General features: G+C 64.2%; 1 protein-coding gene across 1 annotated transcript; it reads right to left on the bottom strand.

Moving 5' to 3' along the window:
* Positions 1-506: 506 nt before the first annotated feature.
* CCDC40 (coiled-coil domain 40 molecular ruler complex subunit) lies at positions 507-20,107 on the bottom strand (the record flags this gene model as incomplete). Its single annotated transcript, XM_081108995.1, has 20 exons — positions 507-1,355; positions 2,396-2,554; positions 2,822-3,010; positions 3,392-3,512; positions 4,169-4,260; positions 4,504-4,673; positions 5,418-5,631; positions 5,771-6,016; positions 8,287-8,469; positions 8,555-8,798; positions 10,635-10,756; positions 11,905-12,027; positions 12,179-12,336; positions 13,028-13,247; positions 13,575-13,658; positions 14,289-14,464; positions 14,891-15,014; positions 16,094-16,549; positions 18,626-18,689; positions 20,079-20,107. The coding sequence occupies 20 exons, from the start codon at positions 20,105-20,107 to the stop codon at positions 1,107-1,109; spliced, it is 3,423 nt and encodes a 1,140-aa protein (XP_080965121.1). The 3' UTR covers positions 507-1,106.
* Between the last annotated feature and the right edge of the window lie 41 nt (positions 20,108-20,148).

The raw sequence follows: 20,148 nt of genomic DNA, 5'->3' as shown, positions 1-20,148 counted from the left end.
TGTAGTGTCTGGCCCTCCTCCACCCCCGCACCTGCAACGCCTCTCGGATGCCGCGACCTTGTCTTTCGGGATCAAGGACGGGGTGACCCGTGAGCACCCCCCAGCGGCTGTCGGGCTGCCTGGGAGCTTGCCAGGCCGCTCCAGGGAGCGCCCTCCTGCCATTGGAGCCTAAAGAGGGCACAGCTGTTCAGCCCCGAACTGGCAGAGAGCGAGTCGTGGGCAGCACCGTTATCAACAGTTTATTCCGTAAAGGGAAACATTGTCATGACCCGCAAAGTCGACTCCTGTGAGCACGTTAGCTCGACAAGGACGTTTCCTACAACGAGAAGATGCTGTGTTTGGAGGAGCAAGCTCCTCGAGCGGACACACAGCGCACGCGTGATCCTGCCCGGGAGCTCTCCCCAGGGAAACCCGGGGCACCTGCGGGGTACAGGCGGTGGCGCCCCCGATTCCTTATGGGTTTTGTGTTCCTCAAATGTTTGAGAATAAATATGCCTTCCCCCATCTTCAGGAAAAAATATTTACTTTTCTGTTGAAAAGTGTGCAAGTGAAATTCTGTAGAACCCTTCCCGTTACACAGCAGGGAGGCCGGCTAACAGGTGCTGGGGGACCAGGTGCGGGAGGAGGGCGCTCCCGACCCTGGAGGCGGGACCAGTGGGCAGACGGGGACGGGTCTGTCTTATTTCAGCGGTCGGCTCTCTGTAAGCTCGTTCTCCCTCCAGGGGAAAGTCTGGATTTAACCCGGCCGGGAGTGGGGGAGGAGAAGGGACCCGGGTTCTCTGTGGAGTGGGAGCGAGTCTGCAGATGCGCATGTGCAGAAAGGGGAGCCTCCACAGCCCAGGTGGTGCTCAGGGGAGCACGTGCTCCGTCCACCTGGGAACAGGCGCTGCCTCTGCGAAGGGATGACCTGCCTAAACGCGGGAGGTGACTTGGTTTAAACAAGCGGGTGGCCAGAGTGTCCTGCAGCGCCGGCCTGTTCTTCCGTCAGCGTCATTCTCTGCGGGTGGACGTGGCTTCCGGGGACACAAAAACATACGGCTCCCAGGGAATATGCAGCACCCTGGTCTCTTCCCGGCCGGCCTGGGAGGTGCGGGCAGGGCTGCGCGCTAGGAGGGCCCGGGGGCGTCCAGCTGGCTGGCGATCGTCTGTCTGAGCTTGAGCAGGGCCTCCTGGAACTGGGGGTGCTCGTCCTTCACGTGGTCCAGGATGGCGCCGATGGCGGCCAGCCGGTGGTCCAGGCGCCTGCGCTCCTCCACCTGCGCCGCCTTGGTGCGGAACAGGAACACGTACCGGCCGTCCTTCACCGCCTGCAGGTGCTTGAGGCGCGTCTGCAGGGTCACCAGCTCGGAGAAGTTCTTGGGTCGGATCAGAGACGTGTGTCAGGCCGTGCAACTTAAAAGGGGACACCCACCGCCTCCTCCACAAACCCCGACTCGAGGAGATGACGAAGGACAGAGCCTTGCAGGAAAGGGACGCCTGGGGGCACTGAGCCCCCAGGGCCAGGGGAGGAGGCTGGGCGGAGCCTCCCAGAGGCAGGTGGCCGCTGGGTGCCGGGGCTGGTGCTGGGTGCCTCCCTCCGTTTGCTCCCCATCTCCACTGACCAGGCCCAAGCCTCGAGTCCTGCCTGGCCCTTCTCTTCTGCTCACGCCCATCCAGCCTCGCAGGAAACCCCACTGGGACGGCTCTGAAATTTTCTGCAGACCCGACGGCTGCCCACTAGCCCCACGGCGGGCCACGGCCCTGTCCGTGCGTCACCGTCCTCCTTACGTACTGCGATGGCCTCACACGGGCTTCCTGTGTCCACCCTTCACCTTCCGTTACTCACTCAACCTCAGAGCCCTTGGTCCTGCCAACATATCACCCGCAGCCGCACCCAAACCCCTCCGACATCGGCCCGCCCCCTGAGAAAAGAGGCCAGAGCCGGGATCCTGCTCCCCGAAGGGGGGGCCCCCGACACGGCAGACCGGCCTGTGGCTCTGGGGGGCCTGGGGCCGTCTGGAGCTCCAGCTCTACCCCCTGGTCCCTCTGCCAGGGGTGGTGGTACCCTCCCGCTTCCCCCACCTAAAGGTGCGATCCCACCTCGCGATGTTTCTGCTTGTTTTTCTCCAGAGCACCTGCGCCATCTAACACGCGGGGTGCTTTCTCGGACTCCTGATTGTCTGTCCTCCCGCCCCCAGACCCGGAACCTCGGGGAGGGTGGGCTGTGGTCTTTCTGCGCCACCCGGCAGCCCTGGCTCCGGGGCCGAGCCTGGACCGCAAAGGAGCCTGATGCATGTGACATGCACTTGGCGGGAGGAGGCTGTGCCCACAGTCGCGTGGGCTGCTGCTGCGGGGGCAGACCCCGGCCCGGGTTCTCTGACGGCCCTGAGGCCCTGGGGCCCTGCGGCCTGCCTACCTGCCGCTTGCGGGCCACGAGCTGCTCCAGGGTGGCGTCGAGCTCCTCGGCCTGGGCCTGCATGGTGGACAGCTGCGCCTGCTTCTCGTGCAGGGAGCTGCTCATGCGCTTTTGTCTTTCTTCCATCTCCGCGATGCTGCTGCTGGTCTCCTCGGTGGCCTGGGGGACCCGCGGGTCACCTGTCAGGCCCTGCCCAGCCCGCCCTGCACACAGTGCGAGGGATTCCCAGAGGGGAAGAGGGTAGGCCCCGCCCCTCGGGACCTGGGGGGGCGGGGCGAGTGCCAGATAAGCCCATTGCGGAGGAGGCAGGCACCGCTTGGGCAGCCCCGGCCCATGCCACCTGCCATGCTGGCCACGCGCCAGGGGGCCTGGGGTCGGGAGGGGGGGCACGCCGGCTGTGGCCAGGCTGCCCGGCAGGCTCCCTACTTTGTGAAGGTCCCTGATCTTCCGCCGCAGCTCCAACTGCTTGTGGTGGAAGTCCGACCGGGTGAGCACCTTCTTGTCCATCTTGCGCTGGCCCTCGGCCTGGGTGGAGATGGTCTCTCTGCGGGCCACGGCCAGCTCCATGTCCCGGATCATCCGCTCCTGCTGCTTCAGCAGCTGCTTGTGCCTGAACTGGTGCACGGGGCAGAGAAGAGAATCGCAGACCGGCTGCCTCCTGCACGGCCCCCGCTGGGGGTGGAGCCGCCACCCGGGCCTACGCCCTCCCCGACAGGGAATTCCACCTCGACCTCCTGGTTCCCAAGTCGATGCTCAACACTGAGCCACACCAGCCGGCACGAGCGGCATTTTACAATATTGCACGCAGAACGCGGAAGGACGGGACAGTGGTTGGTGAATTGCGCGTGCGGCCGTGGGTCCGTGTTGCTCCGCAGGGAGTTCAGGGAGGACGGACCGACACCCGGGCAGCGTGGGGGACAGGGCGCTGCACTTGGGCTTGGAGTGCAGGTCGAGGTGCTGGGGCTCCCGCCGGCCCGGCCCCTCCACGCCCCACACCTTCATCCTGTGGATCTCCGCCTTCATGGCCCGGATCTCCTTCTGGCCCGTCTCCGAGTCCACCGAGGCCCGCATCTCCTTCGCCAGCTGGATCTTTTTCTCCCAAAGCAGGATCTGGTGTCTTTAAGAGGAGGAGCGGCCACGTGGGAGCTGGAGGGTTCGGGAGCTTTCCTCCCGAGGCTCCCTGAGCTCCTGCTTCAGGACCCCACCCGCCGAAGGGAGCAGCCGCGGGGGCGGAGGGGGGGCGGGTCCGGCAGAGGTGGGCGCAGCGGGCGTGTCTGGGCGGGCAGGCGGGCGGGCTCTGGCCTGAGGGCCCATGTCTGCCACTGCGTGCAGTTGCTATGGGAGACCCTCTGCCTCCTCTTCTAGGAAGGCCCTTGAGGGGCAGGTGGCATAGGCTGATGCCCAGGCCGGGCGCGGGGCGTGGCTGTTACATAAGAACCAACCCCCCACCCCCATTCTGGGACCAGCAGCCCACCGTGCTGGCCAGCTGTCTCTGGAATCACCCAACTTGGGAGGGATTATTTATTTAAAACATGTTTTTATTGATTTTAGCGAGAGGAAGGGAGAAACATCCATGATGAGAGAGAATCATGGACCAGCCGCCTCCTGCACGCCCCCTACTGGCGATTGAGCCGGCAACCTGGGCCTGTGCCCTGACCGGGAATCGAACCGGGAACCTCTTGGTTCATAGGTGGACACTCAATGTCTGAGCCAAGCTGACCGGTCAACCCAGGACGCTCCCAGGGGCCCAGCGGGGCGGGCGGCAGCACTCACTCGGCCTCCACCAGGCGGTTGAGGAGCGACATCTTCTCCTGGTTCAGCTGCTCCAGCTTGTCCTGCATCTCAATGGTCTCCCTCTCTGCGGCCTGTGGGGGGGGGGGGGGCAGGGCTGGTGGATGCGGGGCCCAGGGCTGTGCCCACCCCTCCCGCCCTGCCCCAGGGGACAGGTGTGTCCACAGCTATGCCCTCCCGCCTGCCGGCCAGCCCTGGGACCCATGTGCCCGCCCTGCCTCCTGCACGGCCCCCGCTGGGGGTGGACGCGTGTGTCCACGCTGTGCCCACTACCACCCGCCCTGCCCTGGGCCCGTGGGCCCGCCCGCCGGGCGCACCTTGAGCGCGTGCAGGAACTGGCTCTCGGCGAGCAGGTTGGCCTGCTGCAGGCCCTCGGAGCTGCTGCGGTTGCGGCTCAGGAGCAGGTTGAGCTTCCGCAGGTCGTTGTCCAGGCCCTTCATGTGCCGCTCGATGTCCTTCTGCTCCCTCCTCTCCTGCTCGATCTTCTCTGTGGCGGAGGCACGCGGGCGGCTGAGCCCCCCTGTCCTCCTGGCACCCCCCATCACGTCCCTCTGGGGCCGGGGGGCAGGGGAGGGGTCCCCTCTGGCCGCTCGGTTTCCAAAGCCTGGCCCTTGGGGGACCTGGGAGGACGGGGTGGATGACCAGCAAGTGGGGGTGACGAGGGAGGGCACGCAGACTCCCGGAGGGCAGCTGCAGAGGAAGGCGCTCCTCCTGGAGCCCCGAGCCGGGCCCAGGCCTCCCGCACGGGGCTCCAGCCCCGGGACCCGGCGTCCGTGTGATTTCAGGGGAGCGCCTATCGTGGGCGGAGGGCACTCGCATGCGACTGCTCTGGCAGCGCCCTCGACCCCAAACTTAACAAACGCAGTACATTTTCGCACCTCACCCGCCGCCGTGACTGCAGCCACCGCCAGTCAGGGCCACGGCTCAGAGCCGCACCCTGGGCCACGCAGTGAGCATCGCTGGGGCTGCCGTAAGGCTGGCGGGAAGGCAGCGAGGCCCTCCGTGCCCCGTACACCCTTCCACCCCGACGGCCCTGTCCCTCACGGGCGACCCGGGGCTGGGAGGCGACCAGGGGCTGGGTGGGGACTTAGGACTGGGGGGCGACCAGGGGCTGGGGGGCGACCTGGGGCTGGGGGGCGACCAGGGGCTGAGGGGGGACTTAGGACTGGGGGGCGACCTGGGGCTGGGGGGGACTTAGGACTGGGGGGCGCCCCGGGCTGGCGGCACTCACTCTCGGTCCTCAGCTTCTTCTGCTCCAGGACGCGCACCTCCTTGCTGAAGAGGCTCAGGGCGGCCAGCTGCTCCTCGCGCTCCTGCGCGGCCCGCACCATGTCCTGCTGGAGGCGCAGCCAGTTCACCTGCCCCTGCGTCACCTTGGCGCCCACCTCGTCCAGCAGCTTGTTCAGCCTCTTGATCTCCAGCTCCAGCGGCCCCAGCTCTTCCCCCTGCAGGGAGACGCGCCCTTGGTCAGGGGCCTCTGGTGAGAGGCCTGCTCTCCGGGGGCGCAGGCTGGGGTGACTCCCCCAGGGCCGCCCGTCCTTGGGTGCCTCCCCCGAGGGCCGGGCCGCAGGCCCCGGCGCCCACCCCGATCTCGGAGACCATCTGCTCCAGCTCCTTGTTGAGGGTGTTGATGAGGCCCTGCTTGCGCTCGATGAGGATGGTGCGCCGGGTGATCTCGCTCTCGCTGTTGCCGATGAGCTCGTTGACCTTCTGCACCTCCCTGTCCAGCTCGGCCAGCGCCTCCCGGTGCATGTCCGCCCGGCAGTTGGTGTGGGTGATGTCCAGCGTGGCCTGGGCGATGTCGCCGTCGATGTTGGAGAGGTGTGTCACCTGCAGGACCGACGGGAGGCGCGTCGGAACCTTCGCTTTTCCTGGGAGGCTGCGGAGGGGCCCCCACCTCCTAGAGGTCGCCCCTGGTCGGGAGAAAGGGCCCCACCTCCGGGAGCGCAGGAAACCGGTTCCTCTCTGTCTCCGGGACCCTGAGGGCCTCTCACAACCAAGGGAGGTTGCATTGTTTCTCCTGAGGCCGTGGCCACACTGGGCGGAAATGTGTGCATACAGGTGAGGAGATGGCCCTTTTTCCTGCCTCAGGCAGGCCCGTCACCACCAGGAACCGTCCCTCTCCCAGTCCTTCCCAGTCCTTCCGTATAAATCCCTCCCCCCACCAAACAAAAGCTGTGCCCTGACCCCCCGCCAGCCCCAGGCCCTCGCTGCCCCCACAAAGCCTCCGCTCCCTCACCTTCCCCTGGCTCCTGCCCACTCCCAGCCCCCCCACCCCGCAGGCCCCCTGGGCTCCGCCCCCAGACCCCAGCTGGCTGTCCTACATGCGCCCGCTGGCCGCTGGCCGGCCACTTGGGTGCCTTTCTAGAACCCCCCCACCTCTAGGTTTTAAAGCCGGCCCTGCCCAGCTGGGACAGACGCCCCCAGCATCCCACCTCGCCACGCCCTGCCCCTGCGGTAACCCTCGGGCCCTCTGAGCCCGTCCCTTTCTTTGCCAAGACCTCTGAGATCACCCGGTCACCCCGGGGTCTTCGCAGGGCCCTGCCTTCCTCTCTCCGCTGCCCCCCGCACCCCCGCGACCATACAGCCCGCCCCCGCCCCCCACCCCCCGGCTGTGCTTGTTGAGAGGCCCTGGCCTCCTGGGACGTCAGTAGGGCTCCTGCGTGACCTGTCTAGACGGCACCGTAGACGCTTCCCACCTTCCCCCAGGGCCCCAGCTCCAGGGGAAGGCGCCCATTCACAGTCTGGGTCCCCATCCCAGACAGGCCCTACCCGCCCGCCCAGCTGGCCAGTTTGGGAAGACTCTTTACTGCCTTCTTCTGGACACGGACGGTACTATGCTCGAGTTTCCTGGGCAGCGGGGGACAGGGTAGGTCTGGGGGCCCGGAGACCCGGGGACTGGCCTTGGAGGTCTGAAGCAGGGCCGGCAGGTTACTTCACAGCCACCGCACTCCTTAGCTTCCCCAGGGCACCCACTTAGCTCCCAGCTGGTGGTCTTGCTCCCAATTTCCAGAAAATGGACTGGCGGGAATTCCGGGATGTCAGCCAGGACCTCCCAAAGAGATGTAGTGCTCCCAGCCCCGTGTCCCGCTTCCTGCGGACAGCCGCCTCCTCCCCGTGTCCAGGACGGTGAGTGGGCCACCAGGGAGACAGCAGCCCGTCCCCCGGAGGACAGGTGAGCCCGCCTCCTGACCGCACCCACCAAGACAGAGTGACGACGGCTGACATTCGGGGAGCACCGCCTCTGGTCCTCCCCAGACATTGCCCACATTTTAATAAACAGTTAGACCTAGACCAGCGGATAGAGCGTCGGCCCGCGGACTGAAATAGAAACATCAGTGGTGAGAGAGAATCATGGACCCGCTGCCTCCTGCACGCCCCACAGGGGATCGAGCCCACAACACGGGCCTGTGCCCTGGCCGGGAATCGAACTGTGACCTCCTGGTTTCTAAGCTGAACCCCACCGGCCGGACATAAAAAAAGTAACCTTCCTGAATAGGAAAGGTGTTTTAAGAAAACGGGTTAGGATGGACTTAAAAACGGACGCGTAGGGAGCCCGAGGTGAAGGTGTGAGTACCTGTGTGCACCCACGTTTACCTGTGTCCACAGTGTGTCTGCTCGTGTGTGCACGGGATGTGGACACGAGTGTTTCCGTGTCTTCGTGTGCCTGTGTTTACTTCGTTGCACATGTATGAGCACGTGTGTTTAGAAAGGTTTCCAGCAGGAACTATGCCAGCCTCCTAGGAGGCTCACCCCTGGCGGCAGATGGCAGCTGCCTAGTCTCCGCTCACTGCCCTGTGGGTGCCCCGGCTTTCCACAACCAAACGCCTGGGATCCAGCCCGCCATCCAGGCTCGTGCCCTTGACCCACGTCGAACCCGGGACCCTTCAGTCCTCGGGTTGATGCTCTATCCGCTGAGCCACCCCAGCCGGGCACAAAATCATGGCTTTTACAGCTGGAGAACGTGAGCCGTGAACAGACACCCCCGGGCCCCTGCCCACTCAGGTTCTGCGGTCTGTGGCCTGGCGGGTCCCGGGCGCCCCCCTCCCGGTCCCCGGGCGCCCCCTGGAGGCCGCGGCGGGAGGCAGCGGGTGGCGCACCAGGTTGGTCTTCTGCTTCTGCAGCTTGTGGAGCAGCTGGTGGAAGTACTTGGTCATCTTGTTGGAGGTCGTCTGCTCCTGCAGCTTCCGCACGATGGCCGTGTCCAGGTCCCGCCGCAGGTCCAGCTCCTGCCGGATGGACTGGTGGACCGCCACCAGCTCGGCCCTGACCTCCTTGTGCTCCTGGGGGGGGGGGGCAGTGAGGGCGGTGTTGGGGGGAGGGAAGGCCACGGGGGCGCCCGCTGTGCGTGGGGGAGGGGCGGCGTACCCCGCGCACGGTGCTCAGCTGGCCCTCCGTGTCCTGCAGCACCAGCTGGTAGGTGCTGAACTGGCTCTGCAGCGCCTCCTGCCGCGCCAGGCACTGCGCCGTGAGCTTCTGCAGCAGGCGGCCCTCGTCCTCGGCGCGGCGCAGCACGCGGGCCAGCGTCTCGTTCCGCTCCTCCTCCTGCACGATGGAGCGCTTGTAGGCCTCCGCCTCGCCGTCCGCCGCCTTCAGCTGGTGCTGGCACTCGCTGCGCGGGCCGCGGAGCCGGGTCAGCCCCGAGCGGACCGCAGAGCCCGGCCAGCACCCGCCCCGCGGCCCCGCCCGGAGGGACCCTCCTAGTAGCAGCCGGGGCTGTCGTCCGGATGCACCCATGGAGCCATCACCCATTCCCAGGCCCAGGCTAAGCTCTCTGGGTGCTGCCCCGCGGCGCAGTGGTTGAGCGCAGACCTATAAACCGGGAGGTCAGGGCTCCATTCCTGGGTTGTGGGCTCGATCCCCAGTAGGGGGCGTGCAGGAGGCAGCCGATCCATGATTCTCTCTCATCACTGATGTTTCTATCTCTCCCTCTCCCTCTCTGACATCAATAAAAAAAAAGTTTAAAAATATTTTTTAATACTTTAAGCAATAAAACAATAAAAAAAAACGCTTTACACCTAAAATAAATAAATAAATAAATAAATAAATAAATAAATAAATACTCTTTCAAGGTTGTGATTATGGTGGGGGCTGGGGGAGGGGAAGCTAGCAGACTGAGGAGGCCATCGGTCTGTCTCCCGTAGCCATGACGATACTCCTGGACCGGGATAGGAATAGCCGGGGCACAGGCTATGGGAGGCCGGGGGGACATGGGGTTACGACCTGGAGGCACCGGGCATTGGGCAACGGGGAGGCCAGGGAGGGGCCCTCTGACCCGGCAGTTTGTCCCCTGGGTAGCGAGTCTTTCCTGGGCACCTGGTCCTTGCCAGGCTCCGAGCCGGCCCGGGAGTGGAGACCCGGTTAGCGCTAAGCAGGTGAGGGGGACGTGCCACCAGGTGTCCCTTCTGAGTCCCCTCAGCGGGGGCTGGGGATTAGGCGGCACTGTGCCTGGAGCCTCCAGCACCTGGCCGTGGACACCCCACCGGCTGGGAGTGACAGCGGGGACCGCGGGGCCTCTGCCTCCCCCTCAGGCGGGATTGCGCTGGAACGCGGCGGCAGGACAGCCCTGAAGGGTGGAGTGCCCACACAGGTAGCGAGGCTTCGAATCAAAGGGCCGCCTTCTCTCCCGCAGAAAATGCCCCTTTCTCTCCCCTCCGTTTCCCCTTCATCCTCCCAGGAAACCCGAGGATGAAAGCTGCTGCCCGGGGCCGCAGGGAGTTTGAAAGGACAAAGAAACGTTGGAATCTCGGTGAACAATCTGAACTTTCAGGGCGGAAGCAGGGCTGCAGGTGCCTCCTGTGTCCCAAGAGGCGGCTCACCTGAACCGGGGGCCCGCCACCTCCCCAGTCCCCACTTCTCACATGCCCACTGCTCTGTGATCACTCGGCCTGGCCCGCCTGGTGTCCTGAGCCCGGCTCTCTCCATCCTTGGCCCACCTGGCGCCCTGAGCCTGACTCCCTCCGCCCTGAGCTCACCTGGCACCCTGAGCCTGGCTCCCTCCGCCCTGGGCCCACCTGGCACCCTGAGCCCAGCTCCCTCCACCCTGGGCCCGCCTGGTGCCCTGAGCCCAGCTCTCTCCACCCTGGGCCCACCTGGCACCCTGAACCTGGCTCCCTCTGCCCTAGGCCCACCTGGCACCCTGAGCCCAGCTCCCTCCACCCTGGGCCCGCCTGGCACCCTGAGCCCAACTCCCTCTGCCCTGGGCCCACCTGGCACCCTGAGCCCACCTGGCGCCCTGAGCCCAGCTCCCCCTGCCCTGGGCCCGCCTGGCACCCTGAACCTGGCTCTCTCCACCCTGAGTTCACCTGGCGCCCTGAGCCCGGCTCTCTCCACCCTGAGTTCACCTGGTGCCCTGAGCCCGGCTCCCCCTGCTCTGGGCCTCCTGGCACCCAGAGCCCGGCTCCCCCCGACCCTGGGGGGCAGCGCAGGGAGAGGCCGGCAGCTGTACCTGAGCACCTCCTGGATGGTCCTGTGAGCCTCGTCGCGGCGCTTCATGCCCACCAGGCAGACGGCCCACTGCTGCAGGATGAGCTTCTTCTCCATCCTGATGGTGTCGATCTCCGCGCAGGCCTGGGCGGGAGGCGGGGCAGGGCTCGCTGCCGGGCTCCAGGCCCCGGGAAGCACGGGGCCCGGGCCTTCCCCAGGCTGCCCTCCCCTGTCGGCCTTGCTCCTCTTGGTCACAACATTAAACCTGGCTCTGCAGACGCGCCGGACCCCGGCGGAGCCTCTCCTCCACCCCGTGGGCCGGAGGCCGGGGAAGGAAGAGGCGGAGGGCCGCCAGCACTGATGGGCACCGGGCCCGCCAGACCCCACACGTGGGCGTGGCCACGATGCCTGGGCGCGGGCTGAGATGCCAGACCTCGCCTGAACTCAGTCTTTAAATATTTTAAACACTCTCATTTGTAAAACATAAGAAAGGTGTTCATTCTTGCACAAGTAAGCAGAAGGAACACAAAATTACCCATCATGCCCCGCTTGGAGGTTATCATTTCTACACACTGGTGCTACCTCCCTGTGTGTGTGTGTGTGTGTGTGTGTGTGTGATCATGTTCTACATGTTGCTTTGTAACTTAGTATTAAAAAGTAGCGTCTGGCCTGGCCAGTGTGGCTCAGGGGTTGAGCATCGACCTACGACCCAGGAGGTCAGGGTTTGATTCCTGGTCAGGGCACTTGCAGGCTTGATCCCCAGTGGGGGGCGTGCAGGAGGCAGCCGATCCATGATTCTCTCTCATCATGGATGTTTCTCTCTCTCCCTCTCCCTCCTCTCTGAAATCAATAAAAAAATACATTTTTTAAAAAGTCATAGCAGCTTTGGTTTCTAGCGTTGACCACCGAATTTGGGGCTGCCTGGGCCCCTCCCTCCCTCCCTCCCTCCCTCACTTCCTGCACCCGGAGTGGAGATGCGGGTTCTGCCTGGGCAAGAGGGAGGCTCCAGCCCTCCCCGCGGAGCCGCCCGGTGGCCAGGGAGCTGGCTGAGGGCCTGCCCAGCTAGCAGAGCACAGTGTCCCGCAGCCTGGGGGCCTCGGCCGCTCGGGCTACGGAGGAATGACTCTACCGGCCACCAGGCACTCGGTACCTACTCGTCCCCACCTGGGTCAGCCAGATGCTCGGAGCTGCTGCCGGGGACCCGCCGCCCAGTCACTCGTTGGACAGGCACGTGGGTGCCGCACGGTGGTGCTGCGGGTGCCTCTGGGCTGAGGGCGTGGGGTCCCTCTTACCTCGCTCACGGCTTTCCGGAGCATCCGGGTCTCCTCCGCCTGGGCCCCTGACTGGGCCTCGAACAGGGCGATCTGTTCCTCCAGCTCATGGGCCCGGGTGGTGAGCTGGTCCACGTGTAGGTCCTGGGAAACGAGACCCCTGGCGGCTCTCAGGCACCGCCCCCCGACCCCTGACCCGAGGGGGTGACCCCAAGGCTGGCCAGGGCCTCTCGGGGCTGCCGGCGCCCCAGGACCCCGGGAGGTGGGGGAGAGCCTGCGCCGGGACTGCGGGTACCTGCTGCTTCTTGTCCCGCTCGGCCCGCGCCCGCTCCGCCTCCGACTTCTTCACGACCTGCGTCATCACGTGGATGTCGTTCCGCATGTCCTGGTCGATGTTCTGCATGTAGAACAGGTTCAGCGCCAGGTGCTCCATCTCGGTCTGCAACGCGGCCACTGCAGAGGGAGCAGGCCCGGCCGCACGTCACCCGCTGCCCTGCCCTCCGCCATCTGCCCGCTCCGCCCTCGGCTGTTCTCCTGGCACGCTCGTCTCCTACTGACTGGCTGCTAACAGCTCTTTGTGGAAGAGCAGGCAGCGTGGGCAGAATTTGTCAGTGGCTCCCAGACCTCCGGCCCCGGTGTTACCCCTGTGGCATGGCCCCTTGGGTGGCAGAAGGGAAACAGCCGTGGGCCCAGCGGCAGGGAGAGCAGGCGCCGCAGGGCTGAGCGGGTGGCGCCGCCAGGCCAGGCCCCCTGAGGCACAAGGCGCCGAGCAGGAGAGCGCAGCCGGTGCAGGGAGCCGGTGGCTCTGGCCCAGACAGGCGGGGGGGCCCGCTGTTCCCCACACGGCTCCCACCGCAGCCGCAGGCGCCCAGGACAGGTCCCGAGGGCGTTCCCACGTGCCATCACAGGGCACGGAGAAGGGGCGCCCTCCAGGGGACCCACCTTCAGGAAAAGGGGGCACAAATGTCTGGAAAGGCAGCTGCCTACCAGGACCCAGCAAGCTCGGCAGCTCCCACGTTGGGCGCACAGGGGCCAAGGGGAGGAGGGGCTGCGCTGAGGGCTCGGGGACACGATGGCAGGGGCGCCCTTGGGGACGCGATGGCACACGGAGAGGCCCGCGGGCTGCGGGGGCCGGGGCTCTTACGCTTCTTGCGCTCGGCGTTGGCGGCCTCGCAGGTGCGGGTGTAGAGCAGGCGCATGCGCTGCAGCTCCTCCTCCGTCTGCTGCCGGGCGCACGTGGCCAGGGAGTAGCGGTCGTGGCACTTCTCCAGCTGCACCTGCAGGGCCGCCATGTGCTGCTGCACCCCGTACAGGTCCACGCCCAGCTCCTGCCGCTGCGCTTGGCTTTGCTTGGAAGCCACGTCCTGTGGCCGGAGAGAAGGTGGGGGATGGGGGGACGTGGGCACACAGCCAGGGGGGGATGGGGGGACGTGGGCACACAGCCAGGGGGGGATGGGGGGGACGTGGGCACACAGCCAGGGGGATGGGGGGGACATGGGCACACAGCCGGGGGGGATGGGGGGGACGTGGGCACACAGCCAGGGGGATGGGGGGGACGTGGGCACACAGCCAGGGGGATGGGGGGGATGTGGGCACACAGCCGGGGGGGATGGGGGGACGTGGGCACACAGCCAGGGGGGATGGGGGGGACGTGGGCACACAGCCAGGGGTGGGGAGGGGGGTGCACGCACCAGCTCCAGCAGCTCCAGCTGCAGCTTCTCCACCTGCCGGTTCAGGTAGCTGTTCAGCGCGGCCTGGAACCTTAGCATCAGGGGCTACAGCAACGGCAAAGCACCGGGTTAGTGTCCCGGCCCCTCCGGGTTAGTGTCCCGGCCCCTCCGGCCTCACAGTTGTCCTCTGGGGGGCGGGGCGGGGATGGGGGCAGGAATGGCTTCGACCCTCCGTGCGCTCATTTCTGCCACCACACGGTCAGGCCCTCGAGTCTGGTTCCAGGCACTGAAGCCCGAGTTCGTGTTTTGGCAAAAGGACAGGGCGGGCAGGTGGTGGTCCTGGCACCACTGCCAGGCCGAGGGCGGCCGGCGCCCAATGGGCACTTGGCCCTTCCCAGGCAGCCGCCACCTGCCTGCGGGCGAGCACAGGGCTGTCCCGCGGGCTCACCCCTCGGGTGGCCGTCCCTGCCTGCCCAAGGCGCCCCCCCCGGGCCCCCTGCCCCCGAATGCCCGGTCCCTGAGGCCGGCAGGGCCAGGCTGGTTTGGGGAATATGAGCCTCTGAGAACAGGCTTCACCAAGCCGCGGCCAACGCCTGCCAAGCCCCGTTCAGTGAGCAGGTGGCGTGGGCGCGGCGCGGGGCCCGGGTGGCCGTGGAGGCGGGGGGGCGGGGCAGGGAGAGGCCGCCGTGTAGGCAAAGGGGCAGCTCTGAGCCCGGAAGGGGCTCCCTTCCTTACGTGGTTGGGGTCCAAGACCACCAGGTGGGACACGTCCTCGTCCGGCTCGTCGCTGCCCTCCGACCCCGGCGGCTCTGCGACCCCCTCCTCGGAGAGGCTGAGGTGCTGGATCCTGTCCAGGAAGGAGGGCGGGGGCCCGGGCCTGGGGTGCTGCCGGGACGCCGGGGCGGCCATGCCTGCGGGACAGCGAGCACCGAGGAGTTACCAGAGTCGCTGCCAGGCCTCGGGCCACGTGAGGGGAAGAGAGGGACGCTCCCATCGGACTGGGGCAGAGGTCTATTTTGTTTTCTCATTGATTTCCGAGAGGAAGGGAGAGACGTCAATGATGAGAGAGAGCCATGGACCGGCTGCCTCTGCACGCCCCCCGCTGGGGATCAGGCCAGCAGCCGGGCGTGTGGCCGTGGTACGTTACTGAAAGCCTCCGGGTCTTCGTAAGGACCGAGCGAGGGGAGGCGTCCGTGCTCCGTACACGCTGTCCCTCCCGGGTAGTAATATCTTTATCTCTAGACGCACAGCCGCGCAGGAAATGAGGTCACGGGCGGGGCGTCCCTGGCCCACAAGGGGCTGGGCAGTGGCTCAGCTGGGGCGCAGGGCCCTGGTACCTGGCTCCGGGGCCAAGGACTCCTCCGAGGTCAGGGACAGCTCGTCCGAGGATGGGATCCGGCCCCTCGAGCTCGGCCGCAGGGGGTGCGGTGGGCCCCGCCGGAGCGCGTCATCAGACTCTGTCTGCAGCAAGAGCAGCCGCGTCTGAGCCCATGGGCTCGGTCAGGGCTGAGGACTGGGTTCCCCTCATTCCAGGGCTCACAAGTCAGCGTAATCTTTAAGGAACAGAAACTCGTTTGGACATAAAGATCATGTGCCTTGCCCGGCCGGCGTGGCTCAGTGGTTGAGCATCAACCTATGAATCAGGAGGTCGGGGTTTGATTCCTGGTCAGGACACATGCCCAGGGTTGTGGGCTCCATCCCCAGTAGGGGGTGTGCAGGAGGCAGCCGGTCCATGATTCTCTCTCATCATGGAGGTTTCTTTCTCTCTCTCCCTCTCCCTTCCTCTCTGAAATCAAGCCTACATAATAAAGGGATAATATGCAAATTGACCATCATGCCATCACACAAGATGGCTGCCGCCATGTGGCCACAAGATGGCCGGCAGGGGAGGGCAGTTATGGGCAATCAGGCCAGCAGGGGAGGGAAGTTGGGGGCAACCAGCCCTTCAGGGGAGGGCAGTTTGGGGGTGAAATTGGACTGGCAGTGGAGGGCAGTTGTGGGCAATTGGGCCAGCAGAGGAGTGCAGTTGGGGGCCATTGGGCCAGCAGGAGAGCAGTTAGGCATCCATCAGGCTGGCAGGGGAGTGGTTAGGGGGTGATCAGGCTGGCAGGCAGAAGCGATTAGGGGCAATCAGGCAGGCAGGCAGGCAAGAGGTTGGGAGCCAGCAGTCCCAGATTGTGAGAGGGATCCCAGATTGGAGAGGGTGAAGGCTGGGCTGAGGGACTCCCCCCCCCCAGTGCATAAATTTTGTGCACCGGGCCTCTAGTAAAATATATTTTTTTAAAAAAATCACGTGCCTTTTGCAAATGGTCAAAATGGAAACCGTCTACCCCATCCCCCTGGATGGGCTGTTCAGAGACCAGAAACCGGGATGCCTCACCAGTGACCCCCACCTTGGCATTCAGAGCCCCGCCTTTGCTGAGCCATGTCTAACAGGATTGCCATTGGTACTTGATGTGCACCCCAAGCTCCTCACGCTGGGCAACACCCCCATGGCAGTAAGTAGCACACTGACATCAAACAGCCCTGGGGCTACTCACCGAATGGCTGAGCCTAAATCTGGAAGCATCCTCGCCCGGCCACTCAGAGAAGCCTGCTGCCTGCTGGGCGGACTCCGAGTCCCCGGCCTCGTCCCCGGCCTCGTCCCCAAGACTGGTGTCTGAGTAGGTGACCTCTGTGGAGCTGGCTTTCCCCTCGGAGGACACGATTTTCACATCAGACTCCTGCTCCCCTTCCTCCTCCAGCTCCCCTCCCGTCTCCACCGACTCCTCGTTTTCCATTTCCCATTCGGGCGCCACGTCCCCCTCTTCTCCTTCAGGTGGGACTTCCTCCTCTTCTCCTTCAGGTGGGACTTCCTCCTCTTCTCCTTCAGGCGGGACTTCTCCATAGGGCGGGGCTCCCCCCGGGGCAGTGGCCTCCCCCTCAGCAGGCTCTGCAGCATCTGCGGCTCCTACACTGGTCTGGTCTCCGGGGGTCTCCTCCGTGGATGCTTGGGGCTGTGCAGCAGGAAAAAATCAGGAAACAAAATATAAGGGGTCTGGTGAGGTTTTTTCTTGTTTTGTTTTTATTGATTTCAGAGAGGAAGAGCGAGGGAGAGAGAGAGAGAGAGAGAGAGAGAGAGAGAGAGAGAGAGAGAGAAACAGCAATGATGAGAGAGAATCATCGATGGCCTATCTCCTGCACGCCCCTTACTGGGGATGGAACCAGCAACCTGGGCATGTGCCCTTGACTGGGAGTCGAAACTGGGACCCTTCAGTCCGCAGGCCGTGTCTCTAGCCACTGAGCCAGACCCGCCAGGACAAGGTTTTATCCTAAACTAGGGGCCTGGTGCACGAAATTCATGCACGGGGGGTGGGGGGGGTGTCCCTCAGCCCAGCCTGCCCCCTCTCACAGACTGGAAGCCCTCAGGGGATGTCCTACTGATGGCTTAGGCCCACTCCCTGTGTTTTCATCAACACAGACTCCAGTCTCATTACCATGAAAAAAATGACAATTTCCTTTAGGCATTTTCAAGATGCATCTTTCATAGGCTATGTCATTTCTTTCTTTCTTTTTTATCCTCACCTGAGGACATGTTTCCATTGATTTTTAGAGAGTGTGGAAGAGAGAGGGAGAGACATAGAGAAACATCAGTGTGAGAGGGACACTTTGATTGGTTGCCTCCTGCATGAGCCCTGACCTGGGCCCCAGCCAGGGAGGAGCCTGTAACCTAGGTACATGTCCTTGATCAGAATCAAACCCAAACCCTGCAGTCAGCAGGCCGAGGCTCTATCCACTGAGCCAAACCAGCTAGGGCAGGATATGACATTTCATAGCCCCTCCAGCAGCGGACCTTTGTTTTTCCCTCCAGGAGTGAGGTGGAAAAACCCTAGACCACCTTCTTGGATTCTTATTACCCAAGTTACCAAGAACACTGCGAGTGGCAGTGTACAGAGAGCTTAGCCAATGAGTTGTCAGAAAAGGTGTTTATGCTCAGACTGGTGTGGCTCAGTGGATAGAGCGTCGGCCTGCACACTGAAGGGTCCCTGGTTTGATTCCTGTTAAGGGCATGGACCTTGGTTGGGGGCACATCCCCAGTGTGGAGTGTGCAGGAGGCAGCTGATCAGTGTTTCTCTCTCATCGATGTTTCCGACTGTCTATCCCTCTCCCCTCTTCTCTATAAAAAATCAATAAAACATAATTTTTTAAAAAAGGAAAGGTGTTTCCTCTGCAGCTCACGTGCAGAAAACCCCCTGCGTTGTGTCCACTGGGCTAGGGGCACGTCCCCGCCACTGGGGGGGGGTGGGGGGGCGAACGCCCCTGAGGCGGGCAGCCAGCCCTGCGCATTGTAGGCGCTGGGCTGGGGGACGTGTGGAGACACTGGGCCTTGTGTGCGGCTGCCAACAGGGGCACACCTCCCAGACAGGCAGCCCCGTGTTGTGGGCACCGGGCTGGGGGGCGTGGACCCAGGCCACCACTTGGAGCCGGTGCACACGAAAGCGGCCACGGGGCGGGAACATCCACTTGGCGCCTGCGCCCGTAGGCCTGGGTTGGCCGGGGGCATTCTGGGACCCTGGCTGCTCAGGGCCTACATGTGGGCCTACAGGCTAGGAGCGGCCTGGGTCCTGAGGATGTTCCCAGAACCCAGGCCGCTTGGTGCTTGTGTATGCAAATTAACCTGCCATCTTTGTCAGGTTAATCTGCATACGCACTCCTGATTGGCTGGTGAGCATAGCAGAGGGACGGTCAATTTACACGTTTCTCTTTTATTATATAGGATAGTGTGATGATGCCCATGGAGACATGGCACCCACACTTCTGACTGTCGCTAGGTTATTGCCTATCTGCACGTGCCCTGGCTTTTGGTAGTGATCTCCGCCCTCCGTTAGAGGAAATGAATTCTGAACAACTCGGGGCTCTGAGAGCAAGTCCCCACATTCCTGCCGGGCCCCATGAGCCAGGGGGGGCAGGGGGCTCTCAGCAGCTGGATGGTTTGCTCTGGGACCAGCGACACTTTCTGGAGCAAGTGCGCCCCCTCTCCCCTGCAGCCCCTGGTGGACACAGACCCAGGCACTGGTCCCGTGGGAACTCACCCCCTCGCCCGCGGGGGTCCCATCCTCCTCTCCTTCAATTGCTGCATCTCCTTCCCTGCGGGCCCTGGTGGCGGAGAAACAGACAAAGAGTCACGGGAGAGCCTGCCTCCCCCGGCGTTCCGCCTCCCGGGGTCCAGCCGCCCATGTGCTTGTTAATGACCAGGTTTGTCACCAACCCCAGGACCAGCGTGCCCGGCACGTGGCGGGAATGCCGCCAGAGTCTCCATGAATGAAGGATGAAAAACGCGATCATTGAAACAGGAAAGGAACCGCACGCGCAGGTTAGGTGAGAAAAGTTACCTTACAGATGCCTGCGTCGGTGACAAAACTGGGGGGTGCAAAGTAAGGGGCCATGGCAGAAAAAGGGCGAGTCCCGCACACTCTGGGTTGGAGAGCGCGATGTCCTGGGCCACAAGCTTCCTTAAAATGGTTTCGCTTTTTTCTAATTAAAAATGCAAGCGTGGCTCCGTGGGTGAGCTTGGACCCAGGAACCAGGAGGTCACGGTTCAGGGCACAGGCCAGGGCTGCGGGCTCCATCCCCAGTGTGGGGGTCCCCAGTGTGGGGCGTGCAGGAGGCAGCTGATCCATGATTCTCTCTCATCACTAATGTTTCTCTCTCTCTCTCCCTCTTCCTTCCTCTCTGAAACCAATTAAAATATATTTTTTAAAAAATAAAAAATGCCAAAACCAGTTTGGCTCAGTGGATAGGACGTCAGCCTGTGGACTGACTGAAAGGTCCCAGGTTCGATTCCGGTCAAGGGCATGTACCTGGGTTGTGGGCACATCCCCAGTAGGAGATGTGCAGGAGGCAGCTGATCGATGTTCCTCTCTCATCGATGTTTCTAACTATCTCTCTCCCTTCCTCTCTGTAAAAAATCAATAAAGAATATTTTTTAAAAAATTAAAAAATAAAGGAAGCAAAGGAAACGGGCCTGGTGGGACGATGGTTAGCAGACCACCATCTATCCGTGCTCAGTGTGTCTGCCCAGGGCTGCCCCACTGCGGGGACCCCCAAGTGAAGCTGGGGTAGGGGTAGGGGTAGAGGCTGCTCTTCCAGCTCCCCGGGGCCAGGGGCCACCGCAGGGGCAGCACCCGAAGACCATCCCCCACCTGCCCACTCCCCCTCAGAGATGCCTGCGCCCCGCTCTGCCCCAGGGGCTCCCATAGTGGTTTCCATGGTTACTGCGGGGCGAGTGGGTCCGGTTTGGGGGAGCACCTGCAGCAGGGGAGAGAGGGAGGCTGCGGGAGCAGACAAGGGGGCGGTGAGGAGGGAGAGGGGGTGCGCAGGGGTGGGAGCGCCCGCGGGCGGGATAGGCCCAGAGAGTGGGCGGTGGAGGGGCCGGGGCGGGAGGGGCGGGAGGGAGGGGCAAGTGCAGAAGAGGCGCCCCGGGGGGTGTGGAAAAGGGGGACCCTGGGGGACCTCCAAGACCCGCGGTCCCTGGACCCCGCTGACCCGTTGGCCCTGCTGCCCGGCTCCGCCATCTCCCGTTGCTAGGCGACGCCGTCAACATCCGGCGGGCGGG

Source organism: Myotis nattereri, assembly GCF_964212035.1.
Source record: "Myotis nattereri genome assembly, chromosome: 16".
Taxonomy (NCBI): Eukaryota; Metazoa; Chordata; class Mammalia; order Chiroptera; family Vespertilionidae; genus Myotis; species Myotis nattereri.
This window is presented reverse-complemented; position numbering and strand designations above follow the sequence as displayed.